The sequence below is a fragment of the Tetrao urogallus genome (assembly GCF_951394365.1).
Source record: "Tetrao urogallus genome assembly, chromosome: 6".
NCBI lineage: Eukaryota > Metazoa > Chordata > Aves > Galliformes > Phasianidae > Tetrao > Tetrao urogallus.
In genome coordinates, this window is record NC_136819.1 from 26,362,503 (window position 1) to 26,382,878 (window position 20,376).

Consider the following 20,376-nt stretch of genomic DNA (forward strand, 5'->3'; position numbering starts at 1 on the left):
AATGTAAGAGTACATCAGATAGCCTGCACTCGGGGGCATGTGTCTTGCAAAAGAAATTAATAGAACAGCTCAGGGAAGTGTTAAATAGCATGGCCACTTCACTGTTGCAAGACAATTCAGTTTGTCACTAGGCCTGAAGTCCTCAATAACATGTCTATAAATATCTAAGGTGTGGGAGGCAAAGGGATGAGGCCAATCTCTTTTCAGCAGTGTGTGGCGATAGGACAAGGGGAAACCGCCACAAACCAAAGCATAGGAAGTTCTGCACAAATGTACCTAAGAACTTCTGCATGGTAAGGGTGATGGAGCACTGGAACAGGCTGCCCAAGGGAATTGTGGAGTCTCCTTCTCTGGAGATATTCAAGACCTGTGTGGACACCTACCTGTGCAACCTGGTTTAGGGAGCCTGCCTTGCAGAGGGCTTGGACTAGATGATCTCTAGAGGTCCCTTCCAGCCCCTACAATTCTGTGATTCTGTGATTTAGGCATCTCATTGCTTTTCTCAGTGGAAGTCAGCATGGTTATCATGACCAGAAGACCATTGTACATCAAGAAATGAGTGATCCACAGTGATTCACAACTGACCTGAGCACGACTAGGCCTGTGCCACATTGCACATACAGCATGGCCTCCAGGCCTTCTGACTGCAGGACTCACTTGGTCAGCTGTTCTTAACTAGAGAAGTCTGTGAGCAACTCCCATTTGGTACTGGTGAGCATGCTGCCTGCATGGCCTTTCCTGTACAGTAGAATTGTAGGACACTTTGAGTTGAAAGGGACCCACAAGGAGCATGGATTCCATCTCCTGGCTCCACACAGGACCGTGCAAAGTTCAAACCACATATCTGAGAGCACTGTCCAAGCGTTTATTGAAGGCCTAGTACTGACCTTGCAGGCCTAGTGCTGACCTGGTGTGCCAAGGCCCACCAGGGCACCACCCCCTGGTGAAGAACTGTTTCCTAACACCCAACCTGACTCTTCCCGACACAGGTCCATGTCATTCCCTCAGGTTCTGTCACTGTCACTAGAGAGCAGAGACCAGTGCTGCCCATCCGGCTCCCCTTGTGTGGACCTATAGGCCACCACAAAGCCTCCCCTCAGCCCTTTCTGCTCTAGGCTGAACAAACCATGGGACCTCAGCCACTCCTCACATGTCTTCCCCTCTAGACTCTTCACCATCTGCGTACCCTTCCTTTGGACATACTCTAACAGCCTATATAGTGGTGCCCAAACCTGCACACAGAGGTCAAGGTGAGGCCACACCAGAACAGAGCAGAGCAAGACAACCCTTCCCCTTACATGGCTTGCAGTGCTGGGCTTGGTGTACCCAAAGGTACAGTTCACCCTTTTGGCTACCAGGGCATGCTGCTGACTCATGTTCAACTTGCCATCAGCCAGAACACCTAGATCCCTTTCCACATGGCTCTTCTCCAGCTTCTTGCTCCCCAGTCTGTGTGTACAGCCAGGGTTGCCCCATCTGAGGTGCAGAATTCAGCACTCGCTCATTAAATTTAATGTGCCTGGTGACTGCCCAGCCCTCTAATTTGTCAAGATCCCTTTGCAAGGCCTCTCCACCCTTAGGAGAGTCAACAGCTCCTCCCAGTTTATTATCAACAGCAAATAACTTGTTAGATATTAACAGTGCAGCAAGTTTTCTTGCACACATCATTTCTCCCTGATTATAAACATGAGCTGTTTCCCTTAAGAAAATCCAGTAATAAGTTCAGTGACCAACAGAGAAGGATTTCTGCTACGTGCTATCTGCATAGCATTGTGTACATGGGTCAGAGTCCTGTCTGATGCTCAGTATCTAAATGGACCTGAGACTATCAGTGCTCTTAACGTTAGCTCAAATAGCATTTTTGAATTGTTGCCTCGCCAAGTCTTAGTCTTTCTTACTGGGATCACAACCAAACAGCACCTCCCTGCAAATACAGTGACCATCACTAGATATGAATGTAAGCAGTAAGAGTACTTCCCACTGTCACACAGGCTGCTTTACAATACTTGAAAAACACTAACAGTTTACAGACTGTAAAAAAAGTTCATTGCTTTCTGAAGTTACTTAATGTGTAGTAATATGGCTGGCAAAGCAATGCACAGATCTGCTCTTAAAGCAGATGCTTATTTTAATCAGAACACATCGTTTCTCTACTCAAGTCAAAGCCCTTCTGCTCCCAGGTCAGATGCTGAGATCAGACTGTGCATTAACACCCAGCAGCTGTAATGTGAAAACAAGAGACAGTATTTTCTAAACAAATGCATTTTTATTTTGTTAAAAAATAAGAGTTACACTTGCACCAGTGGCTTCTTAGTAGTCAGAATGCCCTTCTCAAACAGGAGCGTAGCTAGAGAAATCTTGTCCTCCAAGGCATCACATGGGAGGGTATCCACGCTGACGTGGTTTGGATAGGAGGACAGGAGAAATTCAATACTGTCTGTGTACTCAGGATCTATCTCAAGGTACTTGGGGTCTTCCTTATGATACACTCTTGAGTTTTCTGTTGTGTAATATAGCATCACGCCTGCTTCTTCATTGCACAATCTAACAATGCCATGATGGAGAAGACGTATTTCTGTGTCTTTTGTTATTAGTATATCAACACTGTGGGGCCTTCCATCATGCCACCGGGCTGGAAAGCCATACACGCTCAGCTGTTTCTCACTTTGTGTAAGCACTGGTGGGAGACAGTCGTGAAGAAACGACTTAGCCCTCTGATCCATGGCAGCATCAATGGGTGCATAGTCAACAAGTTTCTTTATCAGGTGCTGCACCTTCTCCACAAACGCTGTTCGGCGAGCATCGACGGCATCTGAGTTAGCAACCCCCATGTACCCCAGGCAGTCCATGGGAAGTCCTTGCCGGTACTCAAGGTCCTCCTCCAGGGCCATCTGCAGGGCAGCAGGAAGAAGCTTCTCCAAGAAGTCTCCCCAGGAGTTCCTCTGATAGGAGGACACCGTAATGTGGAGCGAGTGCGCATCTGGCAGACAGTCGGCCTGGTGGATAAAGCCCCGGGGAAAGTATAGGAGGTCTCCAGCCTCCAGCACCACTTCCAGCAGGGGCTCACCGAGCTCCGCCTGCGTGAGGTTTGCACTGGAGAACTGGGGCAGTGCCTCTGAGCTCGTCCGGGGGCTGTAAATGCGCCAGTGCTTCTTGCCCTCTAGCTGCAGAACGAAGGCCTCAATGTCGTCATAGTGAGGGGCGAAGCCCTGTGTGCCTGGTGGCGTGAGGTAGGTGTTGGCCCCAGCCATGCTCCCAAAGTGCTCCTGCAGGACAGAGAGGAAGTGCCAGACAGTGGTGGAGAAAGCCTGGGGGCTGAGGAGCCGCAGAGAGCACCCGTTCTGGTAAAAGTCCCATACGACGGCAGGCAGCACCCGGCCCACGGGGTTGTGCGTCTCCCGCACCCCCTCAGCATAGCTGGTCACGTCCAGGTGGGTCCCGAAGCACACGTCACCGCTGCGCAGAATGGCGTCGAAGTCAGCCGTGGAGAACAGCCCCGCGTAGTAGCCGGGGTCACCCCGCTGCACGAGCAGCGGCGCCTGCTCCCAGTGCCGCCTCGCGAACTCCTCCGGTGCCACCGGTGCCACCAGCCACCGGAACAGCTCTGCCGCCCTCCGTCGGCTGTCCTCCAGCCGCCCCAGCCGCCGCAGCAGCCCCAACACGCCTCCGCCGCCCGGGCTCTTTGCGGGGTCTCCGGGCGGCTTTGCTTCGGGGTTCCCGACCGGAGTCTTGGCCCGCGAACCGCCCGAGATTGTCAAAGGGCCTCCGAGCGACTTGGTTTCGAGGTTTCCGGCCGGAGCGTTGGTCGCAGCGTTGGCCGGAGAGCCGCTCGGTTTCGTCTTAAGGTCTCCCTGCTTGGCTTCGGGGCTCCCGGCCCACTCCACGCGGTTGGGGATAGCGGCGCTCTGCGGCGGCGCAGCCCGCTCTGGGCCGCCTCCTCCCGCCGCGCCACGCCTCAGCCGCGCTTTATTCCGCTTACCGCCCGCAGGCAGCGGCGTCCCGCGGAGGCGCCGCTCCAGTCGCCCGGGCCTCGCCGCCCGGCGGTACACCGAAAGCGCCGAGAGCCGTCCCACCCGCTGCCGCTCCTCCGCGCTGCACGCCGCCATGGCCGCCACGCAGCCCCACCCCTCCCGGCGCGCCTGCTTCCGGCGGGGGTTGGGGGATGAGTGCCGGGCCTCGCGGGAGCGCGGGCAGCGCAGGTTGGCTTCGGTTCCCCCCGGTTCCCCCGAACAAAGGGCTGCCCTGTCACGCCGTGTACCCTTTTGCCACGTTCGCTCCCCGCATAACCGGCACGTTTGTCAGTCTGCGCTCTCTCCGTTCCTCCGCTGCGCTCGGAGCTCGGAACAGAATGGCGGTGCCGGCCCTCTGCTCTCAGTGGCTGCCGAAGCGGGAAAGGAGAGGCGCCGTGCCCGCCCGGCGCTGCTCGGGAGCGCGTGGAAAATGGCGCCGCGTTTATACGTGGGTGCGTTTCTGATCACGAGCAGACTTCAGGAGCAGAGACTCGCCGTACGGTGCTTCCGTGAGAGGAATCTCTGGCGGACTCAGATAATTGTGGCAATGGATTTTGCATGGGAGATGTATCTCCGGTGACTCCGTTAGCCTCGGGTGTTTAAGGAGCAATTACCCACGCGTGCTGCTGGTTCATAGAGGTGGCGTTACCCTCACGTAGACCTGAATATCGGCGTCTGCTGAACGTAAATAAGCAGCTAATGCTCCCGGGGCACGTGCAAGTCGCTTGCGTGCGCCACGCAGCGTAAATAACAGGCCTGGGCTGGAAGGAGAATTCGGACCCGACACTCCTGACCTCCCTTCGGCATCGCCAGGGTCTCCGCCGGCAGCCTGCAGCCTGCAGCGGCCTGGGCTCATGGAGCTCTGTTAGAGCTGCGCGGCGGTTCCCGGAGCTCCGTGCCGTGCTGTGCCAGCAGGTGGCGGGGCAGCTTGGCGCTCCGCAATGCCGCTCCGCCCGCCGCCGCGTGGGGAATGCCCTCGGCGGGGTTACTGCCGCGGGTGGGGTTCCAAATGGGAGGGAAGGGAAAGCGGGCTGCGCGTCCGTGTGCTGTGAGGGGACGGAGGGGTGAGCGCTGCGTTTCAAGCCGCTCTTTGTTTTCCAAGGTTAAGCCCCGCTTACCAGAATAATCTTATCAGCTGAAACCGTATCGGCGGAGCTGGGCCCTGCATAAAACCAAGATGCAGCAGCTTTGAAATACAGTAGAAGTTTGGCTATTGTATGCTTAAATTGTATGTAAGCATGGCTAAGTAGGCTTTGGGGGCAAAAAGACCTTTGAAAGCTCCGGGCTTGTGAGGTGTTGTTTGTGTTACTGTTTGATTTACTCAAGTGTAAACGTTTCTCAGAAGCTGAGTGCTTGTGCGGAGCCTGACCCGAGCTGCTCTGAGCAGTGGCGCTGAGTCCAGCAGTGCTGTCCTGGGTGTTTATCAGCCCGCTGGGTTCAAAGTCTCACTCCGGGGCTCAGATCTTGGCACAGATGTCTCCTCCTGATGCTGACAGATAGATGACTGCCGTTGGAGTTCTTGATGTGTAACGAAGTCCCTAAGTGAAGGATGTGGTAGCAAATAAGGGTAGTGAGATCTGTGTAACACATTTCTTCTGACAGTTGAGCCTTTCTAATAGTAGAGGCTTTCAAGAAAGAAGTGTGTTGCTATTTTTTCTGTGCCACATAAGAAAGGATTTTGACCTAAGGCACAAAGAGGGAGCTTTAATATTGCTTAAAGAATACTCAGATGGTTGTCTAGGAATAGCCAAAAGGTCTCCATGCTGTTTCCATTCATTGTCCAATATTTCAAGGGAATTTGTCATAAAGAAAGTAGTGTGTCACGTAAAGCTCTTTAAATAAACATAGGGAAAGTAGCACAGATCTTTGCATGATTAGGTGGTCCCCAGCTGCTGCTCATATAGACATAGTAGCAACTGGAGGCTCAATTAAGTGTCTTAATTAGAATTTAGCACAAAGTCACTGAGATGTTATCAGTATATAGACTGCATTGCCAAGAGCCACACACATTTTATTTAAGAGGACATAAAAAATGTGTGCAATACAACTCATTAAAGAGTCACAAATGAATTCAGAAGAAGTAAGGAAATGGCACCTCAAAGAGATGCAGGGCTTATTTGATGTATTACCCTTTTACCACTTATGATTCAAAGAATTGAAATCTTAAATTTGAAGAGCAGATCATATAAGGCCTGATCCTGCAGAGCTACGATCCATCTTTGCTGGTAAGTGGAAAAGGTAAAATTCTTTGCACGATGAGGCTTATTCCACAATTTTCCCTTCTCTGTTCACCACAATGCACACTGCCCGGCACATTCACTTTGTCCCTGGCAAACTGCTAATGTAAATCGGTCACTTTTAGAAAGTTAAACTAGGTTTAATCCTTTTTCTCATGATCATTTTGCTGGCAGCCTTCCTCTTGCACTGTCGGTTTTGTTCTTGTGCCAAAAGCAATACCCAGTAAGGAAGAAGAACATTTCAAGCCTTCACTAACAGGTTTCCTCAACTAGAGCCCTGACAGTCTTTCTCATACAGCCCAATGACATCCAGTATGTCATCACTGGAAGGACACTGGGCAGGATTGTGAAGCCTGCTCCTCTTTGTGAAAGCTATAAAGTTCACTGCCAGATAACAAGACTAAAAGCTAATTCAGGAACTGTTTCTCAAGAGCTATCCTCTGGGCCGCTCATCAGAGTGAATGCATTCACTCACTGAAGCATCTCTTGGCAGAGATTTTGGCCTATCTCCAGCTGTTTCTCTTTTCTCAGTGATTTTCTTATTTGGTGACTGGTTGCGGTCTTTAATCCTGGTTCTCTGGCACACAGAGCCCCACTGAGAAAATAAGCCTTCCCTGCCATGCAGTAGTCCAATTAAAACAAGTTTATAAAAATAATACTTACAAGATCCAGGCTGCCCTATGAAATTATCTTTTTGGAGGGAACTGGAAGCACAGATATATCCTCTCATCCTACGTGACACTAAAATACACTCTTTGTAACTTGAAGCTGAAATTACATAAAATATTTGAGTAGGACCTTCTACTGAGCTGTCACCTCATTCCTACTGGGATCACAGGGCTTACTTTGTAAGCATTTTGAAAGCATTTTCATGAGGGTTTTTTGTGCTCTTAATATATGTCATCCAGCATGTGGTAGCGCTGAGCAGATACCATCTGCAGTGACTCCGTGGGCAGTGACTAAACACAAAGCTGCAGACTCTGAGACTCCAATCTTCTCGCTTTTCAGCAGGAGGAGAAAAGTAAACGGCCATGAAAATCCATGTCATAAAATGGAAGCAAAGAGAATCTGAATGAAGTATTTGCCCTGTAAGATTACTCACACACAGATGATTGAGATAAAAGGGATAGTCAGACTGTTCTGCATGCGTTGTGTGTCTGGTGGTAGAGAATATGCTTTGCACTGTACAGAGCTGGCTCTTGGCGAGCTGTTTGGGTGAGGCTTCTCTGTGGAAGAAAGAATATAAAGAATTCATACTATTCAGATCCTTGCCTTATTATGATAACTGCAAAGCGTTTTACATTACCAGTATATATGCCCACTGTTTCAAAAGGAACATGTAGCAGTTCTGATGTATAGTAGCGCCATTCAGCAGTTGGTTCTCTGGTACATTTCTCATTCTCAGAAATCATGCAAAAATCTTCATCTCATCTTTCATGGTAAGTGGGCAAAAAAAAAGCTGTACTGATTTTTTTTCTGAGGCATTCTGAAATCACTCCCTCATCTCTGACGCAGCACCACCAAGATGGCAATGTCCATACAAACAGGATGTTTTGGTTTAGCAACCATATTGTTCAGGTCTGCTCACTGAACAACAGGAGAAAGCCTGTGTGTAACACTTTGGTTTTTACTTCCCATAGTAGATTTGTATTGCTACTAGAGGCAGTCTTTTTGAAATAGTTTTGAACATTTTCAGTGCTCAGTCACACAAAAAAAGCTCTCACATTTTACCTCTGATGTCAAAAAGGTGGAATTCCTCTGGGGTGAGTGCAGTTATAGCAACATAAAAATGCTTATGTTATAGTATTTATACTGGTATGGCTTGTTCCTAGAAGGGGTAGTATTACAGTGTGATTAGAGAAGGGAGATTTAATCGCCAACATTGTTTTAGGTAGCCAATAGGAAGGGATGATGTTAAGCCTCTGGGTATCTGCGCTGAGGACATGGAATTTGTATTATCATGAGCGCGTGTGTAATATACTCTCAGCTCCTTAGGGGATAGCAAACTATCCTGCTGTCCCAGTGAGACCAGAAAGGATCTTGTCTAAAATGGTACCGCTATCAGGAGCTCGTGGGCACAACATACACAGCCAGCTCCACAGAATGCTTTTCTCTTAAAAGGTGGGAAAGAAGCAGTCGGGCTGGATATCTTTGATGTGCTATCATGTCTCTTCCATTTCTTTGTTACTAAAAAAACCTAAAGCACCCTGAAGCCCTGCTTCCAATATAAGACCTTGGAGAACTGATTTTCATCGCAGCTCTTTGCATGAAGACTGACTGTACAGAGAGAGACCCACAGGTCAGCGTAGCAAGTGTGTTGTTCACTGTGTTGGATGCTCAGCTGGTTCTGTTAAGGTGACCTCTAGGGTCATCTTCCTTTCCTTTCCCACCAAAACAACCCCTTTCCCTTTAGTCACCGATGACTATATGGGGAGCTGGGGAGATACAAATAGCTGAGCAGACAAGTAGTATAGCAACAAATCAAATTAAATCTCTAATAAATATTTGTGAAAGCTACATATAGCTGAAGCACATACAGGAACTTTAGTTACAATAGGATGTCCTATCCTTTTCTTTACCTGTCCTCAGATCATTCTCATTTAAGAGCAGAGTGTCTTTATAATACAAAGATGCTTAGAAATTGCTTAGAAATTGAAGTGTAATGTACCATGCTTTATCAAAAACATTGTCACAGGCCCAGAGGTAATGAATATTTTGAAGAATTAAACCAAAGTCATGGGGAATGCAATATATTAAAGGCTATGCCAGGTCAGAAATGATTCCAAGTTTTGTAACTACATAGGATCTTCGGGCTGGTAGAAATGTCTGCCTAGCCATTTTGGGACACTGGCTGAAACGTCGCTGCATTGTGCTGCTGTCTGAGAGCAGCGCTCTGAAAATATCAGAGGCAGCTGTGAGAAGGAGAGCAGCTATTTGCTTTGGTTTTGCATTCTGAGCAGAGTGATGTGAGATGTAAGAATATTTCTTAGTTTAATTCTCAAACGTGGTGACTTGAGGGGACAGAGCATCAGTCTGAAACTGAGTTTGGGTCATCCTCCTGCTTCTGTCCCAGCACCTCCAACGTAAATGATTTTTGCACACCGTGTTTTGAAATGAGCACTGCTTCCAGTTCCCTTATGTTCTGTTCCAGTGTGTGCCAGATCACATTATAGCCCATGTTCTTTGTCGCTCTTTCTTCACTTGATTCAGGAACAAAGAGGAGCATGGGGTACTGGTGCATGCAGGGAGGAGACAGTGGAGATAACGAGATAATGATCCAGAGAAACCTTAGGTAATCTTTGCATTTCAATTTCCTGAGGTGTTGTGTTTGTTGGTTTATTTATTTATTTATTTGCTTATTTATTTTCCAGCTGAATGCTGCAGGACCTATTTCAGCTTGCATTTTGGATCAAGTAGCCATTCGAATGCCCGGTGAGAGGAGGCAGCGGCTGGGAACAGTCAGGCCAGGTAAAGTGCTTCAGCCTGGCCGGATAAGAGCAGTCAGCCTTGGGGTGTCTGCCATGCGTGGCACAGCCTCCCTGCTTTGAAAGCAGTGGCACGCCTGTGCTTTTTTTGCACTGGGGAAGGAGGCCGGGGTACAACATTTCGGGCCTTAAGAGTGGACCGCTCACATTTTCCCTGTAACCCAGACTCCAGCTGATGGAAGACATCTGTGGAGAAAACGGTGCATTTTATCGTGGCCAGTGTGGAAGGAAGTGGTTCTTAGGGGCGGCTGACAGGGTAACCGAGGGGTAACCTGGGGTGGCACCAGGCCCCGCGGCAGCACTGCTCTTCCACTCGGCCCCACCAGCTGCCTCCGCCATGCTGCCGCCGGCCCGGGGCTCCCCCTGCGTGGGCCTTTTACAGCCCTCACACGGGGAAGGCACCCCACCTGCGGAAAAGCCAGGACAGCGATAGCGAGGGATGCTTCTGGCAACACGACGCTCCTTGGCCCCCCTCCGCACGGCTGCCGCAGCTGACATCTGCCCGCAGGGGTGACTGCTTTTGTAGGGAGGGAAGGAAGCCGACGGCACAGCGAAACCCGAGAGCCGTTCTGTGCAAGGCAGGGCCGCGCTTGTGGGGCGGCCGCACTGCCCTGAGGGTCTCCAGGCCTGGGCTCGGGGGCAGGAGGCAGATTTGCGCCCGGGCCTCTGCAGCGAAGCCCCCGCCACGGCCCGGACGACGCCCGCCCGACCCCCACGTACCCCCAGCTGCCCTCAGCCCCAACGCGGCCTAACGCCGAGCGCGGAGGCGGGCCCTCAGCCGTAGCTGGCACCTCTGGCAGCCTATCGCGGCTCTCCCTTTCACCGCCTCACCCAATCGGGAACGGCAGAATGGAGTGGGGGCGCCAAAGCCCCTGAGTGAATAAAACACTCGGGGGCCCGTGGGCGGAGAGGGGCGGGGCCGGAGCTTTGACGGGAAGCGGCGCGCGGCCATCCCAGGGCAGAGCGACGGGAAGGGCGGCCAATGGGCGGCCGGGATGGGCGTGGCGGGCGGCGGGGACGAGAGCCGCCGTGGGGAGGGGGGGGCGGCGGCGCCGCTCAGTGGCGACGGGCGGCCGAGGAGGCGCCGGAGGGAGGTGGCTGCGGCCGGCAGGTGAGCGCCTCTGGGCCGCGGGGCGGGGTGAGGCCGGGCCGGAGCCGCGGCGGGCGAGGGGCCGCGGGGGGGATCGCGGGCACGGGGCGGCGGAGCCTGAGGGGATCGGCGGGGGGGCACGCGGGCGGCGGCGCCCCGGGGAAGTATGTGAGGGGCCGGGGGAGGCGGCGACGCCCTGCGGCGCCCGCCCTGGGGCGGGGGGCCGCGGGCCGGGCACGGGGTGGGGCGCCGAGCGCGGCGCAGGTGGAGCCGGCGGGGGCGGCCGCGAGGGCCCGGCGGCGGTGGAGAGACCCCGGAGCCCCCGGCCCCGTGGAGCGGCCCGCGACGTTTCCTGCTCCTCCACCGGCTGCCCGAGCCCTCATCCGGGCCCGGCGCCCTGCCGAGGGTCCCCCGCTGCCGCCCGGCCCGCGCCGCTTTGCAGCGGCCCCGGTGCGGACCGGCAGCCCTCAGCCCTTCGACCCCGGCCCGGCGGGGTGCCCTCGCCGTGGGGGAATCCTGTGGGGCCGAGGCGCCCGCCGCTCGGTTCGATGCTCGGCCGGAGCTGTTGGAGCGGCCCTCGAGGTGAGGATCGTGTCTTCCCACCTGGGAGCGCGGCTCTCGGCTTCGCCTTCCTGCGTGGAGCAGCTGCACAATGGGAGCTGTTATCGGGCAGGAGGCGGCGGGGATGGGCGAACGACAGCGTGCGGCTGGGGCCGGAGGGAGCAGCGGGCAGCCGCTGCCCGGCATCGTTTTCAGGAGCTGAGGGAGGGTTAAGCACGGCTCCTGTTGAGAATGTGCTTAACTCATTTTATTCCACTGATGGAAACGAGTCGTCCTGGTGAGCGACGTGGTGCATCCCTGAGAGGAGAGCCCCTGCTTCGCAGCAGCCCTGCTCTGAAGCTCCCTCGGCCCGGTGGGTTTATGTAACCTGCTCATTAGTGCTCCGTGAAATGATTAGGGAGCTCTTGCTCTGATTCCTATTCAGTGTGTGTGTTACTGCGTTATCGAGGGTATTGTCAGTGCTTCGCGATCCAGCCGTCTGGACTGGGAGATGCTTCTAACCACCACAGCGTCTGGCTGTAATGTCGGTGGATTTGGTTTTGTGGTTTTCATTTTTTGGCTTTCTTGCCTCTCCAGCTGAGGTCCAGCATGGGGGGCTGAGACAGAAGGCACAGTCATTCCGTTTGGCCGGAGTACTACCCTTGCTATGGCTTGTAGAAATAGTGTAAATATTGAAATGGATTTCTGACTCATCACTTCTATTTGACTTATTGATCTATGGTTACTGCTAACACGCTCTCTACGATTATGCAGAAGTTAATAGTTACCATAGAGCAGCAGAATTGTTTTTCTGCTCATTAGTGTGTTTTCCATTTCTTCATCTCTTGGCAATTCTCTGTGGAAATGTTGCTTTTTTTTTTTTTTCTCCCTAGCAAAAATCTCATGGAAGGAATACAAAAAATAATGTGAGCAAAGTCCAAGAGAACAAATGTGAGATGCGTTCGTCCTCACCCGTGATTCTTATGTTGTTTTGATAGCCTGGGTTATGTGACGGTAAACTGTTTCATCTGTAGCTGAGTAAGGTGTTGGTTTTAAGGCTCAGTGAAAACTCTGATTTGTACAGCTCCAAACATAACACATCAAAGAACTTTTCTTTCTTTCTAAAGCCTAAAGAAGAAATGCAATTGAAATAAAATATTTAAATCCTTACTAGCTGAGAACTTATTTTTCAGCCTGGAAATGACTTCCCTGCACTTATTACTGCTCTCAAGTTCGTGGAAGATGAAGACACTTGTAAACTAGGCAGAGTAGACAAATTTATCTCTTATTTTGGTGTCATAAAGCCCTCTGGCATTGCACTAGTAGTTGACAGCATTATGCGTTTAGGAAGAAGAAAAACAAACCAACAAGCCACACTGGGCTCTCAGAGCTCACTAGACCCCCAGCATTACGTTTTGTAGCATGGTTTAGCTGCTTGGTCTTGGAATGATCTTTAAGTACTTTTCTTTCTCCGGTAATGGGAGTGGTGAGTGAAGAGCTTGCTGAAATAACAGTAAAAATGCATGGAAAAGTACTTACCTCCCCAGTGACAGGGGCTAGAAGGAAAACATGCAGCTTTAACAGTGTTCTTAACACTTGCTTCAGCGCTCCATAGGGCTCTTGAATTCTGCTTGTAGCTGGCTGTATTCTGCTACTAATACTGGTGAAGCTGCATAATATTTAAACAAAAACAAACAAACAAAACCAAAGCACCAAGTTGTCCTAATGTTATAGAAAAATAAGTCTTCTACCTCTGGAAAAGATGTTCTGCAGAACCTTGATGGTGAGGGATTCTTGTGGCAGTCTGAGCTCATGCAATTGTACTCATCTGACCCTCTGACCTGGTATTTTTTTCTTTTTTAGAGTAGATTAGATGTTATTATAGCATTTTATTAAGCAAGCTTGGCTTACACTTATGTGAAACTGGGGCTCTGATGTTGCTTTTGAGGTTCCTTCAGCAGTGAATACATTGAAATTATAGATACTTGTTCAGTCCAAGGATCTTGATTTTGCTGAGTGACATCAGAGCCTGTTGCCTTTCTGTAGAAGACTGAGCATGAACCTGCTCATGCTAAATGTTCTAATGTGTCCTCCAGGGCATTGCCACCAGAGCAGATGTCTCTAGTGGTACTTTCACCAAAAAGAATTATTTATTTGTCACTCCCTCTTTGCTAATCCAGCTGAAAATGGTGGTACAGAAAAATATTTGACTTCATCTGGATCGGCTGCCTGAACAGGCTGTCTGCATGGCTGTGTGAATGTTACTGCCTGTATGGGGGAGGAGGTTGTGACCTCTTCTCTGAAGCAACTCTCCTAGGTTTGCCTGAGCTCGCCTAGAAACTTGGCAGTTTAAACTGGGGCTGCGGTTGTTCATCCTCCTTCCTGTCCGTGCATCTTTCCATGCTGGCACGGGAGTCTTTGTGTCTGGGAGTTCAAGTCCGGGAGTGAAGTCAAGCTGGTGTAATGAATTGCTTCTTGCTCTGTTAGGTTTTGGCTGGATCGTGTTTCTGACCATTGGCTCGGTGAGGGTGGTGGTGGGAGGTGGGGCCGGGGTTGATTTAAATTTGCTTGAGGTTTTTTTGGATCTTTGCCCTTCTATCAAATCACCTGGGTTAGCAAAGACCTATGGCAAATTATTTTACGTTGACTTGGCTGATGGAAACTCATACTGGAAAAAGTTCTTCCATTTTTCCCAGTGATGCATTGGTGTGGGCGGCAGCGGCAGCGAGGGGAAGGGCAGCAGCCTCAGAGTGACACAGCTGTGTCTGGGAGAGGATGTGCTCATCTCAGCTGCATCATTTTGATGTTCTTTACAGCGTGTAGTCAAGGCAGATGTTGCATCAGGAATGAGGACTTTCCTAACAAGATCAGGAGGATTATTCTACCATGCAGGAGGCAGCACTCTTCCTTTTTTCATTGACTAAGACTTGTACTGATAAACTCACGAGCATTAATAGACTGCTATCAATCTGGAAGTACAAATGGCATCACATCATGTTAACTGCTGTTGCGCATCCATCCAGAATCCTTTTAACTGTGTTGAAGGAGGCAGATCTGCGAGAGCTGCAGTTGCTCCCCTCAGCACTTGTCTTTGCTGAGCCATTTGCACAGTTGTGATGTTTCATAGGTTACCAAACCTGATGTTTCTATTAGTGATTTATGCATATACGTCTTCTATTTGTGCAGTGTTGTGACTGAAAGGCTGTCAGGACAAATGATTTGTATATGAGGTGTTGGCTGACATAGGATTGGGGATACCAAACTGTGAAGAAAAAGTGGAGCCACACAGCAGAGTTTGAGGGTTCCTTGTTTTTGGCTTCCTTGGATGCCAAAGCTGTAGGATTCTTGGGCTGCGATGTTGAAGCCAGACCTAAAATTCTTAGCCTTCTAAGTAAAATACTATTTGGCTTGGTGATACTTTGACGTTCCCAAGGCTTGCAGTTGGCTGATGGGCACTGTGTGCATAGCTGCTGAGCTCAGTTACTGGCTTTGCCTTGCGAGCGAGCGTTTCATGGCTGTTAAACTCCTGGGTCTCGGGTTAGCTAATAGCTCTGTGTTGGTTTTAGGTTTTGATGAGGGTAGTCTGCTTTCAAAGTCTTCATCAAAGAATTCATCAGCTGTCGAAGTGGGAATCTGGGGGAGCATGGGAGTTGGTTCCTTGGAACAGAGGGATGGCACGAATAGAAGCTGGGTTGACAATTCCAGTCAGTCAGTTCTAAACTTCTAGTAACTAATGATGAAGGGGTTGGAGTTGTGCTTTGCGTTTGCATGATATGAGAGGAAAGAAAGTATGTACTTTCCTTCTAATGTGCTTAATGGAAATCTTCCAATCTTGTTCTTGGATGTTTTTCTCTGGAGCTCATTCAGTTTGTTTTGTAGAAACTTCACTGCTTCCTTTGCTTTTTGCTCTAATATTTGTCTCTTGCTCAAGCTGTCAACCTGAGTTCTGTAGATAATGGTCATGGGGTGCTCCTGCTCATCAGACACCAGGTGATGCCCACTCGATTGGTGCCGATCACTGTAACTGCTGCTGAGCCATCTCAGCAGGGAGAGAGATTAATGTGCAGCCATTTCCCCTGGTGTGGATATGTGGAGAGCTTCACTAATATGCCTTTAAGGATGTACTTTTTTTTTCCTGGTTGTTTTGTTGTCAAAGGCTGCTTAATGTGATCTTGTGTTGGGCTGGGGGGATGGAGGGTCAGTTTGTTTGTTCCAAATGCCTTTCAACATGGATTTTCCTACGTAAAGAGAGCCTGTAAAAAAGCTGCTAGGTCTGTGCAGCCGGGCAGCCCAGTGGAAAGTCAGCCTCGTGCAGGCAGGTGAAGGGCTGCCACTTAATCAGCCTCTATCTTTTTGTCCAAGTATTAATCCATATCCTTCTGTAAAGTACTTGTCGTTGTAACAGCCTTTTCATATTTGGTTACATGTTCTACATTTAAGCTGTGTTTTGGATTTAATATATGCAGTCAGCGCATAGAAGGCAGTCTGTAAAATTCTCGTGATGCCCTTTGGACAAAGGCCTCGCGTTACTGCAAAATCTGGACTGCTTATCGTTGTGTTTACATGTCTGTAATAGGGTTGTGCAAGATCAGTTTTCTCTTTAGGCTTTGATTTGTTTGAGTAAATTCTGAGCTGGCCTGAGGGCTTCTCTACCAGTTTGGGAGGAGCGGGATTGTCCCTGTGTTTGGTCATTGCTGTGCCTCCCCAGGAGCAGTGGCACGTTTAGGACTTGTAGGATTTCCCTCGGCCCTTTTCCAACCGGAATGCTTCATGACTTTGATTTTCATAAGAAGTTCTCAAAGTCCAAGAGCCTTCTGAATGATGTCGCCCTGATGTTTCTTTTCCTCCACACTGCAATATAAAAGTCTGTGGTTGCACAAAGGCATAAAAGAAAGGCTTGTGAGATTGTTTTAGCACAAACTTGAACTGCCAAAATAGGTATTTATTTGTTGTGGTGCGGTGGGACGTGGCTCTTTAAAGATGTGTGTGCATAACATTGCCTGATGAATTTCCTCCTCCTTTCAAGTACAGAGTTTGTGCCTCAGAAATGGTAATTCTTGCTTGAACACGAGATGTCCATTAGCTGTTGGCATGTGTGTGATACAATTTCATGTTGGTTACCTCACATTTCTGACATAACTCATCAATTTTATTTTGGGATGAGATCAGCTTTTCTCTGTTTCATCCTTGCTTTGGTCTTTGTTTGCTTTGCATACAGGAGGTTGTTCCCAATGTGGTTTGAGTACCCAGACAGCCTGTGGTATTTTGCTTGGGTGCAAACTGGAAATATAAAGACTTGCCTACACTATTTGTTGACTTTTAGCTGAGGACCCAATTCCGCACATCTTATAGAGTAAACATTACTTGTCATTCAGGTGAAAAACAATTTGGCTCCAGCACATTGCAGTTTAGCGGTTGTGAAATTGGTGTTTTAATGCTGTCGATTTACTTCTTCCCTGCTTGTGTTTGAGGCAGTGCTGAGCATACAGGTACACTGAATGCCGTGAGGTCCTGGGAAGTGTTACTCTTGTCACACTACTGCTAAGGATGATAAATAAGTTGATCAAAACAATGTGTTTGTTTTTTTTTAAATGAAATTCAGGGCAAAATATCTGAGTCAGTCTTAATTTCCTTATTCCTCAATTTCCTGTCTTAATTTCCTAATAATGAACGGCAGTTCATTGCTAGGAACCAGTGTGTTCACTTAGTAGGAAAAAGATTTTCCACAAAATAGCTTGCCTTCTCCTATTGAATGTCGTGTCTGATCTGTAGGAATTTGGCTGATTGGACAGTTTCTCTCTTTCATCTCTCATGTTTCACAACAAAAATCCCCAAAGTTTAGCTGCAGTTAGGAAACTTAGGAATTGCGATGTGTGGTGGAATTGTCCAAGATGCTGGACCGTGGCTGATCTCTGGTCTCTCTTGCTGATAGCTAAGCTGCTTGCCCACTTTGCTGGATTTCCACTTTGGAGCATAACTCAAACCAGTCCTGGGATCCTGTCTTGAAACAGTTCCTGTCCAGAATGTGTCTCTATTGCTTTGGCCTGGTTTGCTTTCCACATCATTTTTGTTTGTTTTGGTGGTTAGTTCTCACTCTGCTTTTCAGGTAAGGCCCCGAGTGATTAGTAAGGGCCCACATTAAGGTTGCTCCTTTATGCATGCTAATTTGTAGGAACTCAGCTTAATAAAAAATGGTTTCTTTTTTGTTTCTTTCCAGGTTTGTTTTCAACAGGATCAGTTCCCTGTTTCCACTTCTGCAAGCTCTAGTACTGGAGCTGTGGGTGGGGGAGACGGCACGGAGGGGCTGTGCTGTTGCTAAAAGGAAGTGACACGGATCCGGTGCATACTGCCCATGGGGCTGTGAGCTGGCTCCTTCTGGAAGTGGTCCTGCCTGCCTCACCCTCACCTGGGTCCATCACCCATCAGAGGTGAAGATTGTGCACTCAGCAGCTCTTCCCTTGGCGTTTCTTCCAAATGCCTAAGTGATGCCTGCATAGGAGAGAGGCCACTGATAACTTGGTACAGGTAATGAAAGTTGTGTGCCTCTACAGTAGAGAGGAGTCTGTAGTTCTGCTCTCGTGGGCAACCAACTACTGGTTGTCTTGCCCTAGGACATAGTTTTCATTGATGAGAACACATCTCATAAAATTGCTATAGTGTTCATGACTACACCATTATCATACCTGCTACTAGTAAATAGCAAGATGTTATCTGAACTAGCAGGGTTCTGTTCATAGCTTTACTCTTGGTTCCCACTGCAGTGTATAACAATCCATCAACTTGCATAATACCTTGAGAAGTAGGGATTTCTGCAAGTAAGGGTTGCACAGCTCTCTACCCGCAAGTGAATAGTAGTGATTGCATGAATGTCTCTTTTTTTCTTTTAACTGCATTAGATCACATGGGAAATGGAACCGGTTGGAGTAGACAGAATATAGGCAAATGATAAGATAATTGGTGATTGTGATGATACAGTTATACCTTGCTAATGATAATGTTACTGTAACGGGGAAAGAAAAATCTAGTCTTGAGATCTTCCTACCTTTAGATCTCCAACAATGAATAAAAAGCACATTTCTTAAAGGAGCTAGGCAATAGGATGGCTGTTTTTTTTGTTTCCCTCACATATACATGACTGCCTCTGGCTCCAGTTATATCTGGAAATGTACAAACATGCTTATTCCAATCTCCTTAATGTGGCTTTTACATAAATGATTGCTTGTTACTCAGTTTACTGCTTTGGTCTTTGGTTTGGGTAAATTCTACATAAGCTTCCTTTCTCCTCTCAAAGATGGTCCTGCAGCTTTCCTAATGCACATCGTTCACTGTAAGACCAATCATATGGATAAAAACTGATTAGTTGCAACTGTGTGCCTTTTAGCTTTGTGAAATAACTAATGATTTGTTTACTCGTCTATCTGAGAGAGCATTACATCCGGTCTAGTTCTGTGCAAAGAGATACTAGATCAATCTGCTGTGAATTGCTGTCCCAGTTTCTTCAGTGGGAAGGGACTGGCATCTGCCAGCTTTACGTCATATCACCCCCACGTCCTGAGGACTGCTGTTTTGTGTTAGGTGTAAAATAGCTGCAGCTGCTGTGCTTGGAAATTCTGATCGGCATTACTTCCATCTTCCAGGGCTTGTTTTCAGATACACTTGGTTACATTTTGGAATATCATGAAACTATAGGTTTTTTGTTTGTTTGTTTTTTGCACTGGATGTTCCTTGTTTACCATGTGGTGCAGTGTTTGCAAGGCAGGTATGTCTGGCAGGACCTGCAACAATACTGTCCTAAAGCTACAGGCATAATTCTTGGGACATACTGTTTACAGAAAGTGGGGAATGGTGCCAGTATGAAGTATGCTGGGAATTGCTTCTCCAGGCAGCTGTTTTCATGGAACTGTGACTAGCTCTTCCACTCAGCACTTAATGGCTTTCTAAAGCATAAGCAAAGCAGTTTGTTGAATCCTGGTCTTAGATCTCCACTCCTTATAGGCACATCAGAATGACTGAAAACAATTGCTCGTTTAGGAAGGTAGCAAGGATGGTGGTTGTTTGGTTTTTTTTTTTTTTTTTTTTTGGCGTGTTCTTTTTTTTCCCACAGAGTACCACGTTAGGGGTTTTCTTCCTTTGCAAACATGTAATAGTCACTATCAGCTGCTGCTAAGGAGTATTGTTCAACAGAGTCTAGTTGGTTGTGCATGCTTCTGTTTTTTAATTCTTTTCTTTAAGGATGTAATGTTCTCCTAGTAATTCTGGTATGGAGTGTACTGGCATTAATCTCATTCACGCTTAGGTGCTCAAGGCAAAGGCCTTATTTTGTTAAATTAGGTATTTTGTAGTTCTATGGTTGAGCATCTAATCATCTGCTTTAAGTTTGGAAATAGGATACAGGTGTTCCTGAATTTTAATCCCGATTTTTTTCTTTTCCTATACAGTTTGTAAATTCTTACTCCTTTCTAAAGATAGGAGCTCATATCTCCTTACCACCCTAACGAGACCCAGTAACATTTGCAAAAGGCTTAACCAAGAGAAGCGTCACTAATGTATGTTGCTTTCTTACAGTTACTGTTCTCTGATGGAGTTGGGATCATTTAAGGTCAGATACTTGGAAAATGTGTTCAGTTGCTGATGAGACTGTAACATGGTTCTTTACACTCCATCTTGTCCAGAGCAAAGTTAAGGAAGCTCTTCACATGCGTGTAAATTTTCTTATGACTCATCTTTCTTGGAACCGAAGTATTCTTTACTATTTATCTGAAAGGTGTCACAACATTTCCTTTTAATGTACTTGCAATTCTCCTTAATTCTGTAGTCAGTTTTTGTGGCCTTTAAGCAGGTAGCAGAACTTTTCTTCAGCTGTGACTAGTAGAATATCTTGCTATCTAAAATTCAGGTGAAGCAGCAGGAGAGGCAGAACAGCAGCAGACTGAATAATTTCGTTTGATCAGTTAAATAAATCCAGCGTGTAGCTCTGATTTAAAATTGAGTTTTTGTGAAGAATGTTCGAGAAG

The 20,376-nt window shown here is 48.4% G+C and overlaps 1 protein-coding gene across 1 annotated transcript; it reads right to left on the reverse strand.

The window, feature by feature from the left end:
- Nucleotides 1–2,288: 2,288 nt before the first annotated feature.
- Nucleotides 2,289–4,106, reverse strand: RIOX1 (ribosomal oxygenase 1; the record flags this gene model as incomplete). The annotated part of the gene is made up of 1 exon (XM_079537571.1): nt 2,289–4,106. The coding sequence occupies one exon, from the start codon at nt 4,104–4,106 to the stop codon at nt 2,289–2,291; it is 1,818 nt and encodes a 605-aa protein (XP_079393697.1).
- Between the last annotated feature and the right edge of the window lie 16,270 nt (nt 4,107–20,376).